Below are 18,966 nucleotides of genomic sequence, written 5' to 3'. Positions count from 1 at the left end.
AAGTATTTAAAGACAAAAATGGGAGAGACTGCTGCAATATCACTGTAAGATCTCCCACAATGCATGGTTTAAACTTATACAATTCCATATAATACACAGAGCGTATTTAAAACCACTTAAAATAACATGGACAGCAGCAGGATGGCATTCTGTCCCAAATGTCATAATGAATATGCTGACTTTATGCCCACGATATGGAGTTGTCCTCAGTTCCAGCCCTTTTATATGGACATTACCAATGTGTTCTATCAAGTAATCTGAAGAACAAATTTGGCTACATTTGAAAGATGTATTTTGAGTTTGTTCACATGCATTAAAAAGGATAGAGTTGAGTCTAAATTTAATGACCTTGCAAGATCTGCATTATGCGGATATAAATATGGAGGCTTTTGGAAACATCCAATAGCACTCTAGTGATATGAGCTGCTTTCACTGTTTATTAACATGAGCAAGAATGATTGTAAACCATTTTTAAATTGAAACTCTTTAGAGCTCGATAACTGTCATGAGATTTCTTGCTTAGCTGACTTTCAGATGTACTTTTGTTTTGTGTAGAATTTCTTTCATTTTCCACCTTTGCTTTGAAAATAATTGCCATGATTATATTGGAACCTCTTGGCGGGAAGAATCACATACTAAAATTAATATATATTGCATCATAACTTGCTGTATAATAAAGTTATAGAAATAAATTGTTTACCCCATCTATGGTAGGCACACTGATTCTGCTTACTTGCTAAATAATTCTAAGGGAATGTTTGTATTTGACCTAGTCTAAAGAATAAAGAATAAAGATGTGTTAAAAAAAAGACTGTAGCCCATGTGTGGTCCACTTTATTTTTATCTTGGTTTGGGAAAACTCACCACCATCAAAATTATATTTTTTCCAGTTATTAATTTCCCATTTCTATGTTACCAATTATAATCCCCATTTCAAAAAGATAGGGTAAATCGTATCCAAATTAATATGGAATTACAAACAAGGATCTTTTTTTTGGAGTGACTCAAGCTGTTGAAGTCAAAGATTGAGGTAAATGTGGTGTAAATGTTTCCGATTTTCTTCTTTCCAATTAAGGTGAATTTGGAACATTTTCTCAGGAACTATAAAGGGTTAGGCTGGGACATGGAAAATGTAAAACAATATAGATTTGTTTCTTCTCTTTCAAATAAATTGTGTGCATACCACAAATACCTAGATCATTACTTTCTCCTATTAATTGACACTTTTGCTTTTTAGTGATAGGTGATATGTCAGAACTACTACAATAAATACCACCCTATATTTGGAGAGCAAAATGAATACATTAACGTCCTCATTACGAGTTTGACGGTCTGTACCGAAGACCGCGGCAGTGGCAGCCACCAAAGACGCAATGGAGGCGGTAATCTGACAGCTGCATTACTAGTCACGCACTGAACACTGCCAAAATACAGCCACAAATCCGAGACCACCAGGACTGAGGGCGGGAGAGAGGAGGTTCCAGCACCACCACGCCGATCACATTCCGCCATCCAGATTATGACCCACAAATCAGCACGGCGGAAAACCATTGGTGGTGCGAACCGCCATGTTCAAAAACACACCTCCACCAGAACACAGCACCACATTGGATAAATTGAATACTGAACACCTGACATTGCCTTGAGATCCTCACAGGAGGGTAGTTGTGCTTTATAAAAACTGATTGACACACATCAGACACACTTACACACACCACTATAAAACACAGCCCCACACAACCCACAATCCTTTGAAACGAAAATCACAATCACTGACAGCGAGGATCACCCAAAATAAAGACACTGCACTTGTACACCATACGCACTATCACACACAACACTCAACACACCGCACACAACTGCACCACTGATACCATATACACATCATCACAGCACACAAACACCACCAACAACCAGCAAACACAACCAAGCACCCCCACACCACCAAGCACCCACCAGCACCCTTGCACACCACCCCCACACAATACAACCACCATGTCCCGTCCAAAACATCCACACTTCACAAACGATGAGTTGTGGGTCATGGTCAATGAAATCGTCAGGGTAGAGCCATAACTGCTTGGAGCACAGGTCCAGCAAACACCCATATCCAGGAAAATTGAGTTATGTCAGAGAATCGTCGACAGGATCAACTCAGTGGGCAACCATCCATCCACAAGGGAGGACATCCGGAAGAGGTGGAATGACCTATGGGGGAAGGTGCATTCCATGGCATCAAGGCACCAAATTGCTGTGATGAAGACTGGCAGTTGGCCCCCACCTCCTACCACAGAGTTCGCATCGTGGGAGGAGAAGGTCTTGGACATCCTGCATCCTGAGGGCCTGACTGGTATACCCAGAGGACTGGACTCTGGTAAGTCAGTAACACTTCCCTATCACTAATTCATCTGGTCCTGCATGCTACCCCATCACCCTATCACCCCCCAAGTGACCCTATCTTCCACTATTCCTCCCACACAATCACTTAAAGCCCCTCCCCTGCATGCACACCACCACCCAGTCACAATGCACGGACAGTCCCTGCCCAGTGCACGGATAGCACTGCCAATATCCATCACTTCAACTCCCATAATGCACCTGCGCATCCACATAAAAAGCTGATATGTCCATGTCACAGTGCAAAACCTGCATGTACAACTATGGCACCTGCAACACCAACAGGATGCTACGATTGAGGACCTATACATGGCAATGACAGCAATCCTCATTCATCAACCCTCAATGGAACATAGTATCCATTTCACTATCCAGTACCCACAAACAATGTCTACAGTGCTGCATCTGCCATTGCCATAACTGGGATCAAGTCAAGCCACGGTATGCATCAGACAAAGAGACTAACATTCACACCTCCACCATGTGACACTCTCCCACTTCATTCACAGGTACCCCTGCCACTGCCAGCATGGAGAGGATGCCAGAGACAGACAGCCTTCCCCAGGATGAAGGCCCCATGAGGACAATGCCTCAGGATGTTTGGATATTGATGACTTACCTGGTCCATCTGGGACACCTGATCAGTCCTCCACTCCCAGCCTCACCCTATATCCAACCCCCCAACCTGTGGCATCAACATCACAGCCAAACCCACCCCCCCAAACCTGTGTCCCAAGGATTGGTCAATCAATAGTGTGCCACAAAGGACAGGGACCTGAGTCCACCCCTGACACCCAAGACAATGAAGGCCCTGGTATAAGTGGGAGCAGGCACACTGTGTCAGGGGCACAGGCACAGGGGGCCAGGAGCCATGGGAGGGCAACTGTGGGCCAGGGGATGGGGCCCTCAAGGGATCTGACTGGCCAGGAAACCATCTGCCAGGCCCTGGGAGCATACCATCAATCCCAGGGCAAGATGTGCCAAATACTCACCATTCTGGAGGAAAACCAAAGGCTGCAGAGGCAATACCACTAGGCAGGCACACAATGCCACCATGCCTTCCATTGCAGGGGTGCTCAAGGAGCTCACCACCATCCTGCGTGCCTCCTTCACCCACCAGCAGGCCCCTTCCACTAGCCAGGTACCAACAGAGCCATCAACATCAGCCTCACACACCAGCCTCAGCTAGTGGAACGGAGGCCCTGCCAGAGGAACCACAGGCTACTGGCACCCCTCCCCCTGTAGCTGAGGAATGCCCCGCAAATGTAGTCATCCATCCAGACATCCTGCAGGAGCACATGCCAAGACCAAACACACTGCAAGGAAGTGATCTTCTCCTGAACATTCTCACTTGTGTGCCACTGAGACACCCTATTGGCTGTTCAATGTCATGTCTCTATTTTCACATGGCCCTTGGATACTGGACCTGTATTACCTATAGCTAGGCCACCTACTCTGGTGATTACCACAACAATGACCTCACTCATAAACTGTTTGACACATTGTGCACAATAAACACCATGGAACACAGGAACTACATTTGTGTCTTTATTGTAACATGTACGCATGTATCAATACCAAAATGTAATGTATGTTTATTCTCCTTCACCAAAAGTCTGTTACATGGACAGCAGAGGGCGGCTTTTCCTGCATGTGACACAGTACAACAGGCATGTTCCAAAATCCAGTTGCAAGGGAGTCACCAGTCCAGCCACACACCATAGTAGATCCACAAATCGAACCTGCAAATAGACCAAGACAGGGACTCACATCAGGATAGTAGGCATGGTGGCAGTCGCATCACATATGCAGTTCATTGTTGTCAAGCCCAGTGTAGATTGGCAACAACACAGGGGAAAACAGGAGACAATGCCACATACACATTCTCAGGAATCACATAACTAATACGCAGTAGCTCACAGCTGACATGGGGTAAAAACTGTACTCACTACTGTAAGAAAATGTCAGTATCCATGAATGCCACAGCCAACACTTAGGATGGGGAGTGGTACACACTACACAATCTATATTTGGAAAAACATCTGCACAGGATATTGCAGGACACATGGCACATGACACACCATATGCCTGAAGATACAAAATGTCTGCCTAGCAACCTGCATTGCCAACAGATGTCAGAGAGATGACATCATTAACACAGCTCCTGATGGGCAATCTGTCTCCCACCACGTCACACCGAGGGATAGGTACACTGAACATCTCCACTGATGTACCTGACTAGGAGAAGCACTGTCAGAAGGCAATTTGGAAATAAAATACCTGACAATGCACAAACAACATACCTGTTTGTTACTGAAAGTAATGACTGATCAGCTCAGTCCTATAAGCAGCTGCACCTTCCTCACCAGCCTCCTTTTCACTTTGCATGTCACCATCATCAGCCACTGGCCCAGCTGCCTCCTTCTAATCATCCAGTAATGGAATCTGATGTCTCAGGGCTAGATTGTGTAGCATGCAGCAGGCAACTATGAACTGACATACCTTTTGTCGAGTGTAGAGGAGGGCACCTCCAGAGACGTGGAGGCACCTGAATCTGGCCTTCAGTAGGCCAAAATTCATTTCAATAACATGCCCTGTCCTGCCGTGGACCTCATTGAAACTGTGTTTGTCATCCATGGTAGGGTACCTCACTGGTGGAAGCAGCCAGGGAAGGTTAGGATAGCCAGAGCCACCTGCACATAGGTAGGACCTGTCACAATACCGGTAGAGGCACAGGGCTGAATGGGATGACAGTTGACATTACAGTGACACACATCCTCATGCATACATACCAATGAGCCAAACCCTCTCTCTCTGTAGTTGTGCCATCATGTGGGGGACATTGTTGTACCTCAGAATGAAGTAGTCATGCACAGATCCTGGAAACTTGGGCGTCACTTGGGAGATGAACTGGTCTACAAGACACACCAACTGTACATTGATGGGGTAGTAGTTTTTCCTGTTCCTATAGACTTATTCATTGGCCCTGGGACGGACCAAAGCAATGTGGGCCCCATCTATGGCCCCTATCACATGAGGGATGCATCCAATATGATAGAAGTCAGCCTTAACAGTAAGCAAATCCACACATTGGGGAACCTGATATAGTTGTCCAGGTGTGTCAGTAAAGCAGACAGTACATCTTTCAAAACAAGACTGAACATGGATAAATTCTGAACGAGCCTGAGGCAAGGAAGTGTAGCAAAGACAAAACCCTGTACTGTGGGAGGGATGGCATAGGGATTACGTATGGCAGGCAATAGAACTGTCTCCAACTGGGTACATAGATCCATTATGGTCTGACGATTCAGACGATAGGTCTGGATGATGTGTCTCTCCTCCAGGGTAGCAAGGTCTACTAGGAGGCGGTACACTGGTGTATGTCTCATTCTCCCCACTACAGGGTATCTAGGATACTGAGGAGAGAATGTACAATTTGATGGGCACTCTTCACATGCTAGCTGACTCTTTCCTAGTTGCACACAACAAACACTGTAGACATGCCCAAACAGTTGCCCCATACCATATTGGCCATGTAAACCATCCTTGCTGCCCATTGCAGGCCCTGACCAACAGCATGTCACACACTTAACATGTATAATGTTCCATGTTTAAGCTGCATATTGCCCCAGCATGGACCATTTATGTACTAATGCCAGTGCCCTATATGGTGACACCGCTTATGAGGCACCAAGTCGTTGGATATGCACTGGAATTGACATCTGCCTATCGAACACCACTGTGGCCTGAATGGCACATGTATGGGCCCAGCCATGATAGCAGAACATAGGCTTACACAGTATACTGAACATCTGTGTAGCGTGACACACTTATTTTTCCATTACAATATATTAAATGTGCCTAAAATGCAGCCGCCTGTCCTGCGTGCACTGGACAGATGGAAGTGACCTAATCCCGCCGGCGCATGTCGTGATGGCGGTCGCAAATGCTGTACAACTCCTCATTGAATAACACTGCTGCCTATTGGAGACTGGGGCCAATGATGATCACCGCTGGCGTTGACGGTCCTGTACGCAGTGGCCGTGACCACCATTTCCTGCCGCCTAGCTCACTTGACTCCTGACACTCCAGCAAGCAAGACCTCCACGACGTAAGCTGCTGTGTTCTGTCTCTGGGAGTGACGTCCTGCAGGTGATAGGGCCCCAGCCTTCACCCAGGAGGAGTTGGAGAAGCTTGTGGACGGGGTCATATCCCTGCATGAACAGCTGTATGGGGAACAAGAGAGCAGGTGAGCCCAATGCCATTTCCCTGTGCGATGTGGGGTGTGTGAGGGTGAAGGGCATTGACACACCAGACAGGGAGTGGATGCACGCAGGGTGCATGGAGTACATGCGCCTGTACCGTGACAATAGGTTTGTGTGGGCATGTAGTGTGTCTGATGTGTGTAGTCCAATGTTGTTGCTGTGGTGCTACTCTACATGGCTTTCTCCTTCTGTCTGTGTCACCCATGCAGGTCAGTGCCCATCAGAAGAAGAGGATTTGGCATGCCATCGCCAAGCAAGTGCATACCCTGGGGTCCATATCTGGCGGAGCACTCATTGTCTCAAATGGTGGGAGGACCTGGGACACTGGGCCTGGAAGACCGCGGAGGCCCAGCTGGGGATGTCCTCCCAATGAGGGAGGGGTGTCTGTGGGACCCTGAGCCCCCTAATGGCCCGCATTTTGGCGGTGGCCTACTCTGAGGTGGATGGGCATTTGAGGTCAGCACAGCAGCCACAAGGGGGTAAGTACCGACTGTTACTTCACACAAGACATGCCTTGGTTGGGATTAATTGGCTTACTGGTGGCAAGGTGTACTTGTGATCAATGGTATATCCAATTCAACAATGGGTATCAGTCAACCTGCAGGTTCACTATCGTTGATGTGTGACAATGCTATGCTGTCAGTGGATGAACTATTCAGATTTACCATGATTGAGTGGGTTTGGACACCCTAAGCATAATGTCTGACCAGCTCCATCCATCTGCATCATTGTATCAGAGGTGTAAGTGCAATACCATCGATAGTTGTCTTCTGCAATAACTGAAACAATCTGGATATTGTACTGCAGCTGCCATTGTCTGATTGTGTTGCTGCCATCACAGTTCACCACATGTAGGGCCTCAATGGGACAGGGCTATTGCCTATATAGCTGACTATGCAGTCATATGTGAACTTCAGAGTATAGGAAATGTGCAGGGTAACAACAATGGGATACTGCTACATGTGAATCAATGAGGGCAGATTGCAGATCGGTATCTGTTTTTTAACCCATCATTGTCTGGACTTGCCATTTCAACAAAGGGATGGTACTAGATGTGGTAAGTCACCTGGGAGGTCCCTGATGTGTCACCATTGTGTTTACATGTCATGTATGACATAGCCCTGGTAATTACAATGCTGCTATGCAGAGTCACAGCCTTCATCATGTCACTATGTCAACTTGTGTGCACATCTGTTGTTCAATTACCAATACAGCTTGCCTTGGCCAATAGATAGTAGCAGACTTGGAGTGCAATTGTAATGGCATGGCCTTCCAGGATGTGTTATGTCAGAGATGTATATGTTGATATGTGTATATGGGAGGTATGTACTGACCCTTATCCACCCCATCATTCTCTCTCTCCCTGCCTCTCTTTCTCTCTCTTTGTGTGCATCAGCATCATCAGGTGGAGGAGAAGGGGCACAGATGAATAGGGAAGCAGCAGCCCACAGGACCCATACCAGTGAGGCCGAGGGACCTAGTGGGACAGAGTGCGAGGGAAATGCATTGGGGGACACAGGATTGACCACATCATCTTCAGATTCCTCCTCCGATGGACAGTCCCTGGTGGACCCATCTGGGACCAGCCCAGCAACATCATTGTCCACCACCCCCCTTACTAGCACCGCCCTCCATGTATCTCCCCACCCAGTTGTCCGTGCCTGCTCACCCAGGAGGGTGGGTGTCTCCTTCACCGCAGGCACCTCTGCCTCTGTCTCAGTCAGCCCTGCTGCCCTCAGTGAGGAGGCTATTGACCTAGTGAGGTCCATCTCTGTGGGTCAGTCCACCATCATGAATGCCATCCCGGGACTGGCAGCTCAAGTCCAACAGAGCAATGCATTCTTGGAAGGCATTCACAGTGCCCTTGCTGGCCTGCAGAGACCCTTTCAGGCTGTGGCCTCCTCACTGATAGCAGCCAGTGTCACTTTGTCTTCCGTCCCCCCTCCACCTACCTCTTCCCATTCCCAAATCCCTCTCCCCACACCAATCCAGAGCACACATTCACACAGGCATTCATCCACCTCAACAGACACAGTTTGCAGTGACAAACCCAGCCACCACAAGATTTACCACCAGCATGCACACAGACAACACCCACCTGCACACACAATATCCACTCCCTGCACTGACTCCCTCACCTCTCCCTCCATGACAGACAATGCACCACTCACACCTGCTGGCATGACATCAACACCCCCTGATCCAGCAACATCTCCCATCATACCCACAGTCAGCACAATAACAGACCCACATACATCCACCCCATTCACCACATGTGCACTCACCACAGACACCCCCACATGCAGCACATGTACCATACCTGCAGACACCACCTCAACAGACAGTCACCCATCCAGGTTGGCGTCTCCCAGCAGCTCCCCCGCTGCCCCTCCCAAGACACCTAAACGCCCGCACTCACCCACCCAAGAGACACCCAGCAACAAATTCAATCCACGCATGCACCTAAGAAATGTATCCTTTACGAGTTTTCCCTGCTCCCCACCCCTCTCCACCCCATGGTCCCCCCCAAGCGCCCTGTGTCATTCCCCAATTCCAGACCTTCTAGATCTCAGTCCTTATCTGTCACCCCTGGTATTGCCCATGCCCTTCCCCCATGCTAAGAGGTCGGCCCCCCACCCAGGGTCTCCCCTCCCAAGGCTAAAGCTAAGGACCCTCCTACCAAACCCAAACCCAAGGGCCCACACCCAAACCCAATGAACCCCCTCCCCAAAACAGACACAAACCCAAGGACCCACCTCCCAAGCCCAAACCCTCACCACCACCAACCCCCAAACATCACAGAGGTGCCTGTCTAACCCATTAATGCCCCTATACTGTGGAGGTCATTTTGCAGTTAGGAGTCAAGATGGGGCACTGTGTTGTGCAATATGTGCCATGGGCACAATTGACTATGGACTGGCCAATGGCCCAATTTTGTAAATAGTTTGTTTGCAATTCTGCACTTCTCATAATACATCTGGTCCAACCTTCTGTTGGTATGGATGGCAGCATACTTGCCCTGCCTTTCCTTTGACATGGATGTGTTGTGTTTGTGGGATTTGGTTTGTGTATGTGAGAGTTGTGTGTGTTGGTTGTGCTAGCTGTTGTGCCTGGGAGCCGTGTGTTTGTATGGCCCTGCCATTGGTCCCGCTGCTATTGGTGTGTTTTGTGTCTGTGATATGATTGTCTACCTCCATGCATGAGTGTTGCAGAGTTGTGCATTGTACATAGTGTGATGTGTAGTGGTGGTGTTGTGTGCCATTGTGTGGTTGTTGTGTGTGTGTCTGTGTGTGTGGTGATGGCTGTGTCATATGGGTTGTATGTTGTGTGGGGGTGGTATGACATTTGGTACGTTATATGGGTGAGTGTTGTTGATTGGTTGTGAGTAGACTTTGTGTGTTGTTGTCAGTGAGTGTTGTCATTTGTTGTGTGCAGTTATATGGGTTGCAACACATTTGTGTAGTTGTGATTGTGATGTTGTGTGAGTTGGTGATGGTGCGACATGTGTGTTAGCCTGTGGCGGGGATGTGTGTGTGGGGTGGGGTGTGTATGGCACATGTGTTTTGGCTGTGGTATGTGTATTGTTTGTGTGCGTGTGTGTGTTTTGTGTGTGCATGTCTGTGTGTAGGTGTGTGTGCCTTGAAATGGGTGTGTGGCTGCATGTATTGGTGGCTGTTGGTAGCCGTCCCTAATGTGTATGTTGTGTGTGAGTGTGTTCTAACACCTTTCCAGCCAGTATACGCTAGGTGGGTCTACTTACAGTTGTTGTTATTTTTGTTGTCGCTGGTTCTGGAGACGCAGGACCATCAGCAGTGGGAAAACTTCAAGTTCTGCTTCCATGGTGGCTCCAGACGTGTCTGTGTTCCCGAAGGCAAGTGTCTCCTTTTATTGAGCTTGTTTCCACCAGGGATTTGGAGGTGGTGCGATCGCCCCGGAAATCCTGGCAGTGTGCAACCTCGAAATAAGCTCAGCGGGAACATGCTCCCCGCTGGCGTGGAGCTGCCTACCGCTGTCTGTAGCAGCCTGTCTACACTGGCGGTACTGCCCGTGTATTGCCTGTGTTCCATTGGGATGACCGCCATGGTCATAATTTGGTGGTCTGCACAGCCGGCCTGGGGGCAGTGCGACCGCTACTGTTGCCATGGTGGTACTCGGACTGCCAAACTCGTGATGAGGGCCTAAGTGTTGAATTTAAGTCCCGGGAATACGTGATCAGGGCTTAAGTGTTGAATTTAAGTCCCGGGAATACAATGATGTCATTCCAAGACCTAAAGCTAGAATATAACACACAAGATATCTTTGGGGACTGTTACAGGAAACTTATTATTCATAAAAAATGTTTTTTAAATACAAATACTGACATAATAAATATACCCAATGTCATGGTGATATACACATTAGATGTCAATGTATCCTTTATATAAAAACTGCCTAAATCTTCTTAAGATTAAAACAAAAGTTGAAATACAATGAGATAATCTGGAGTGCACTTTTTCAAAATATGCGTGGAATAAAATGTGAACAAAAACTGTTTCAGTGCTACAAGCTCTACACAGTCATTATATTTTTAAATCAGGTCTTGGGACTAAGGTCCTCATTATGAGTCTGGTGGTCGGAGTCGAGTCCAATGCCGTTGAACAGGGGGGCGATCCAGCAAAGCAGACAGTGCCCATTCCAACAGTGGTGGACAGGGCGCCCCCCGGTAGTCCCCAGCACTTGTTCTCACCCAACCTTTTCATGGCAGGGTCCCCGCCATGAAAAGGCTGGGTGAGAACAAGATTGTAATCAGCCTGGCGGTGCTGAGTTCAGAGCCGTTATGGCTGACTACAACCAAGACCATCGTCACCCCATCGAGATCTGTGATCCTGGTGCAGACGGTGGTATTTAGGAGGGTCCGTTGTCTAACTCGTAATGTTACAGTTGGACCACCACAGCCGCAGCATTCAGACTGCCACCGTGAGGCTGACTGTCTTGAGACCACCAGCCTCATAATAAGGCTCTAAAACAATGTAGTTTGGGAATAATTCCCTTTCTACACATTTTGTTGGGTGGCACACATGATGCATGGTATGTTTGTTACATGGAAGGTAAACTGGTGGCTGTTATATGCCATTGCTTTAAAAGTCACAACAGCTAATTGGAAAATGTTAGGGTCTATCTTGGTTGAATATATGTATCATAATCATAGATGATTAGGCAGAAAAAATCTTGCTTTGGTTCAGCTCGCTATTTAATACAGTGGCTACCCTTGAGTCTGTATTTATCTAAACTTACTACCAAAGCAAATATTAATTCTTAGATCCAGAAACCTCCTTGATGAGTACACCTGCAAACATTGTATGCTAATGAAAATAGGGTTATCTTCTTCCCTGACTTAACAGCTGACTTTGCTCTTGTATAATTCTTTGATGAGCACATGTCCCTCTTTTGCCTTTCTTTCCTTATTTTTCTTTCTCTTCTCCCTGGTCCTCTCTGCCTCTTTTGGTTTCTGGCTACTATTATTGTAAATATAAAATGCAAAATTGCTTTGCTCATGTATATTAATTTTATTTCACTTTACCCAAATAAAATACTTACATGAGCTTTATTTATTTTAGCATATAACATTAGTTTGCAGATGAAAAGTTACTTTAAGATGTACATTCTAATTCAAGTCTTTATCTTACTTGTTTTTATAGAACTGAACTTGTTGCTGTAACTGTTTGATTAATAGTCAATAAAGCTATTCAAACTTAAAGTCTTGAATAATTCTGTCTTCAGGAGTTTTCTGAAGTGGGGATGATCAGATATTGCCCTTAGTTGAGATTGAAAGCATCGTAGTATTTGGGAACAGGGATAGCTAATGTTCTGCCTTTCTGTTTCAGTCACTTAAAGGCATGTTTGGTAATCTTACACTTTTGTGTAAGTTTACTATTATTTGGTATTCACAAAGGGATTTACAAGTAGTATATTTCTGAGTTTTTTTTATGTGAGGAGTATCCTTATGAGTGTGGAGCATCCACACATAAAAAGTTAGACCTTTTTATGTGTGGAGACTCTGCACCTGTAAGGATACTACTCGTACATCCCTTAGTAAATACCAAACAATCGCAAACTTACATAAAAGTGTGACTTATCTTTGTAAATCAAATATGTGGTATTTGTCTGGGTGCAAGAGTAAGACCTATCTTTCTATGTGCAGAGACTAAACACTCGTAAAGATACTACTCGTAACTCCCCTTGTGAATAACAAACAATCATGTGAATCAGGTCCCATATCTCCTTCCACATCTCCTTCCACCCACATGTAATCTGCAAAATCCTGCAAAGCTCCCTGAGCAGGATGCAGACTACACCCAGCCCATTCAGGAAATACTGCCAACCATTGATTGCGAGTGTACTCTTCTTATAGAATAATGCAGGGCTATGTACACCAAGAGAAATAAATTATCCTGTGTGACTCCTGATCATTAATTATGGGGCAAGCTCCCAACAAGTTAGTAATCTTGTATCTCGCCAGGTAAAACAGTTTCAATGAGAAATGTTAAGCTTCAACACTTTCTTAATCCTTGGTAACTATTATACAAATCAGCATGCTTTGCACAGAGAAATATGGATTAAGAAGAATTAAAGCATGAACAACCATATAAAATCCCCAAGTCAATTTAGTAGAAAGAATTAAAATGGAAAACATAAAAGGGTGCTAAATTAGTAACATTAGAATGAGGGAACCAGAGGTATGAATTTTACTACTTATTTATCATGGAGAGAAATCATCCCCCACTAATAAATAGCTGAAAATGCTGCATCAAATCTTTTTCTAAACCGTCATTGCCACACTTTGGTATTACATTTACACCAGAGTCTTCACTGGTTTCCTGTCATCAAACATATCACTTTTAAAGCCTTATGCATCTGTCATATGGCCTTTGCCCTAAATACAACCAAAAAGTAATTTCTTGACATCTGCCTTTTTGCAATTTGTGATCCTCATGTTTGAATCTCTTGCAGTTGGCTAAGCACAATGTGGCGCTCATGTGATGCGATGCGAATTTATGAAGCACATAGCTACCCGAAGGCTTCACAATACTAAGTGAGTGCAAATGGGCCTGCGCATGAAGAAACTGGCCCTGGCTCAATTAATGGGGATATAGCCAGGACTTTGGAATTTTTCTGAACTTTAGCTCATACATTTTCATTTCTCAGCTCCTGAGGCATTGAATTCCACAGCTCCGGAGTCAGATGAGAGAAGGATTTACCCTACCATCTGGCCCTTTGAATTCAGGGCACCTTTAATTGTTGTGCTTTGAGGATCTTAAGTTTCTGGTGGAGGTGTAAGAAGCCATGAAGTTCTTGATCAGAGGGGGCCCTTTCAGGTTGATACCACTGTGTGCCAGAAAGAGTGCCTTAACTTTGATCCTTTCTGCTACAGGAAGCCAGTGGAATTTTTCACAGAGGAGTGCTTTGGGACCTTGAAGATGATCCTTGTCACCTTGTTTTGGACTTCCTAAAGTCTCAATGATATATTTGGATGAGCCCAAATACAAGGAGCTCCCGTTATCCAGGCGGGAAAGAATAAGCACCTGGACCACTAACCTCCTAGAAGAGGGCATGAGAGATCTAGAATTTTTCGTAAGGTTCTAATCAAGCCGGAACATGAGGCTGCTATTTTTTTTACCTGGTTCTCCATAGATGGAGAGCTATCCAGCCACATGCCCAGGCTCTTGATGGGGGAGGTAGGGGGAGGTGTGATTCCCAGGCACTCAGGCCATCCAATGCCAGTTTGTTTCCTAAAATCATCAACTCTGTTTTATCTCCATTCAGCTTGAGTGAACAGTTTGTCATCCAACATGCCACCTTTTCCAGGCACGGGGCCAGTTGTTGTTGTGAGCCTGTTCCAGGAGAAAGGGAGACCACCAGTTGGGTGTCGCCAGCGTATGAAATAATCAGCATTCTAAATTCCCTCACTATATCTGCCAGTGGACGCAGGACCTTTCTTTCAGAAGTGAGGATAGCCATGCCAGCGCTCCCTTTTTTATTCTACTTCATTCATCCTCAGCATCAGCGTCCCATGGTCAACAGTATCAAAATCTGCACTCAGGTCGAGGAGAATGATAGCTGCAGCCCCACCTTTGTTTATGAGAAATTGCAATTCTTCTGTGACTGCTAGTAAAGCGGTTTCTGTACTATGTTGTGGGTGGAAGCCTGTCTCTGTGGGGTTGAGAAATGGGTTTTCCTCCAAATATAGAAAAAGGAATTGGTTAGTATGTTCTAAGACCTTCCTAAACTGTAGTAAGGATATAGGTTTGTAATTCCCTGGACATAGGGGGACAACTTTTTTTTTTTTTTTTTAGTAGAGACTTAACTACTGCATGTTTCCAAGCACAGAGAACTTCCTTTGTGGAAAGGGACAGATTAAGGAGGTCTAGTATGATGAGGGAGATTTCAAGGGTTCCTTGTTGCAGAATGTGAGGTGGTGCAGAATCTAGCAGGGTTCCTGATTTGACTTTGCCAACTAGACCTGATAGTGCTTCCATTGTAAGCGGGGGGAATTCTAAAATGATTGCCCTTGCCATGTGCACCACTTGATTATTCAACATGATGGACAGAGCCTTTTTGAACTGTTGTAGATTGCTGTAAATACCAGGCACTTTGGTGGTCATTACGAGTCAGTCACTTGACCTCCAGAGTTGCAGTGGCCTATGGACCGCCGCCAAATGTGGTGGTCTGAACGCCACATTATGACCGCAGCAGTCATGCCACGGACGAACTGCCAGCAGTCCTAGGATTAGTCGTCCTGGCGGTCTGGTGGTCGTGGCGGTCCTTATCTGCCAGGGCAACACTGCAAGCAGCGCTACCCTGGGGATTACGACTTCATTCTCTACCATTGATTTCATAGTTTTAACACAGCCTTTTTAATTTCCAGGTGGTAGTGTCTGACAGCAGCCCTGCAGGTGAGTTTATGATTTTCTTAATAATTTTTCCTCATTTTTGTTCAAGGAATTAACATCCTTTTTTAAACCAAATGGGACGTAAACCATGAGGAAGATTTCTCTTTTTCTTTCCACTCTTCATGAGAGGAACCAGGGTTGTTTTGTCAATAAAAGCCCTAATCCAATCTTATATTAGCGAGTTAGCTACCTCAGGATGTAGAGAAAGCAAGGGAGTTCAATCATGTGGTGCTATTCAATTTAGACCATTTGAGTCCCATAATTGTGGTGCTCTCATTGTTTTGAGTAGGTGGCCTACCCTCCAAATTGATCAAAGCATGATCTGTCCGGGCCACTGGTCGAGGTTTTTATGTTGGTGTCATTGCTAAACAATGGATTTAGAAGATGTCCTTTTTCATGAGGCAGGCCTCTTACTCTTTCAGTGAGCAGAAGACTATCTAAGTAACTGAGGATGTTAGCAACCATAGAGTTATGGGTTTCATCAAAGTGTATGTTGAAATCCCCTAGAAGGGTAAAGTATGTTATTCCCATAGCCAATAATGATACAATCTCTGGTAGGACTTCAGCGAACCTGGTATGTGAGCCAGGAGGTCTATACACTAATAGTCCTGAAAATGAGTCTGTATCAGACAGGTTTATAGTGAAGCTGCCTTTTCTTACTCTGGGCCCCAATTTTTGGAATACTCTCCTTCTAAACCTATTCACAAAGTCCAACTTCTCTGTTTTTGTAATTTTATCAAGGCTATATTATTTTCAAAGTAGGCTAATATTCCTCTCTATCTGGTGTGCTTTCTAGCGTGTAATAGCATCAAGACACCCCTAGCGGAACACACTGTCCTTTCGAAATGTAACATTTATTTATTCATTCATTTATTTAAAAAGACTATCACAGCCAGTGCGGTGAAAACATGAGCTTTTATATCCTTCCACAACAAGGACATACTAATTAAAATAAACTCAGGCTTTTATACAAGTCAGAAACAGGGTTTCTTTGACATATATGTGCTTTGTTCACAGCAGTTTGTTCACAGCAGTGCATCGCTGCAATGACTATCTCATTGACACACATTAAAAGTCACTCATGTGGTGCTGTAAATCTACACAGCATCCACAGGTGATGCATAACTTTTATTCCACCAGTGCTATTGCTTCACCATTGTACTGTGCGCTTGCCTAAAAAGTAGAGAAGCCGATTGGGATTAGTCAGCTTATGTGCCTGTTACCAGAGGCAGAGCGTACACACTGGGGACTGTTTAGCAATTTTTCTTTACCCAGAGTTAAAATATGCTGGTCGAAAAAAAGAGGAAAATCTGGGAACACCACCTCCGAAACATACACATATCCTCATATCCCAAAACACATACACAATTTTTACAATGACACGGTACAATACTATTACATAACATATTTCATTTAATATATTTTCTTCACATTACAAATAACATAACAAACCATACTTCCTTTAACATTGGCTTTACATTTGCCAAAACATTTTTATCATATTCTCTTTATAAGTGCAAATGCAGTCTGGATTAAGTGTTCATTGTTTTCCTTTTAAAGAAATGCTCCACCACATTACACTGCAACATTTTATTTTTCTTACCTGATGTGTTAAGGTAGACAATCCTTTTTATATGTTTGAGTGAACCTGAAATCTAATGGAAAACAGAAGTCCTCTGACAGTGAACTGCAGACAGTGAACATTGCGAGGGTGCTGGTGCACCCTGCGGGCTACAGCATTGCCGCTGGCTCAATTACGAACCAGAGACAATGCTGTAGCCTATTTCCTGCTAGGCAGGAGGGTGGAAACTCAGGTTTCTGCCCACCAACCTAGCAGGAAACTCTTAATAACTCCGGAGGGGTGGTCACCATGAAGGCAGTGGCCACCCTGTCGGGAGTTTAGCGGACAGGCTTTCCTGTCCGCCAAACTCTAAATGAGGCCTACTGTTTTATGGTCCATAATAAAACATCAAATTATATGTAATAAAAAATTAGAGCATTTTTCTTTATAATTCTAAAGTATTTATGTTTCAGGATGTCTACTTTTTCTGACTGCTGTACTTCTATTTACTCTTTTCTAACACCAAACTCACAATTTTTCATAAATGTAATTAAAGAGGACTGCTGCTTTATGTTAGCAACACTATAACACAAAGAAGTTCTTACTGTATCGCTTTGGTCCATCTTCCAAGCAGAATGAAAGAGTTAACGTAGCATCCTCTTCAAAAAACTCGGTAGCAAAAGCATCCCACCATAGGTTATCACTATCCTAAGAAAAGAGAGAATTTATGAGAAGAAGCTTAAAATTGTGCAAAATCAGCAGTCTGAGAGGTGTGTCGTTTTTGGTCTTCATTACATTTTTACGTTTTTTTACCCTAATAATTGTACTTTGGATGGTATGGTCGATTGGCATAACTATGCAAAACATCACATGGCAAATAGGTCAAAGGTCAAAGTTGCTAACTTTTTTGATAATTATGACCCAGGATCCCAAATAAAATATTGTTAGAAAGGCTCAAGAGACTTGTTCTTGATAAAATGAATAAATAATCATACTAAAATTAGCCTTCTGATACTAATTCAAACTCCGAGTTTTATTTTCTCCTTCACTAACATTTTATGGTAATTTGTGATCTTGAGATAAGTTTAAGTTGAATATTGGCTCTTCCAAAGCACATTCAAATAGCACCTTGTCGTGTTCTAGTAAGGTAGAACACCATATTGATGATGGCACAGGCCAATAACCTTTAAACCTTCACTGCCTCATTATGAATTTCGAGGACCCACCACGGGGCCGCCAAACTCATGGGGAGGACGCCACTGCCAAAGCAGTGAGGCTCCCACTGACCGTAATACTATGTTCCGGCTGGGCTGACCGGTGGGAACAGTGTTAGGATATTGGCCTCAGGTTTTTGCACCCTTGGATGCACACTGTCTGCAAAGTAGACAGTGTACATTCTGATGGTGCTGGGCAGGAGGGCCCCTCTACTGCCCACGACATGGATTCCCCTGTAACCCCCGAGAACTTCCTTTCCCCCAGCCTTTTTATGGCGGGTTCCCTACCATGCAAAGGCTGGGGGAAAGAGGGGTTGTAATCAGCCAGGCGGTGCTGAGTTCAGCACAGTCATGGCTGGTTGCAAGCCTGACCGCCGTCATGCAGTCGGGAACCATATTCCCGGTGCAGAAGGCGTTCCTTTGGTGGTCCGACCGCCAAAGTTGCAATTGGGAAGTCGGACCGCCAAAGCCGCGGCGGTCCGACCATCACCGCACGTTTCATGACCGCCAAGCTTGTAATGAGGCTTTTAGTAGTTTCTACAGAAATGATATGGGTTAGCTCCACAGTGTGGAATCAAATGAAGAAAATGTCATATTGA

At 45.1% G+C, this 18,966-nt stretch overlaps 1 protein-coding gene across 4 annotated transcripts in view; it reads right to left on the bottom strand.

The window, feature by feature from the left end:
• Positions 1-18,966, bottom strand: part of LDB2 (LIM domain binding 2) — a 1,065,253-nt gene that overhangs the window by 589,187 nt on the left and 457,100 nt on the right. For all 4 annotated transcript variants that reach the window (XM_069202302.1, XM_069202319.1, XM_069202310.1 and 1 more), the window contains exon 2: positions 17,759-17,861. In XM_069202302.1, the coding sequence (XP_069058403.1) occupies positions 17,759-17,861 (103 nt within the window). The remainder of the gene's footprint in view (positions 1-17,758; positions 17,862-18,966) is intronic.

The sequence above is a fragment of the Pleurodeles waltl genome, chromosome 1_2 (genome assembly GCF_031143425.1).
Source record: "Pleurodeles waltl isolate 20211129_DDA chromosome 1_2, aPleWal1.hap1.20221129, whole genome shotgun sequence".
NCBI lineage: Eukaryota > Metazoa > Chordata > Amphibia > Caudata > Salamandridae > Pleurodeles > Pleurodeles waltl.
This window is presented reverse-complemented; position numbering and strand designations above follow the sequence as displayed.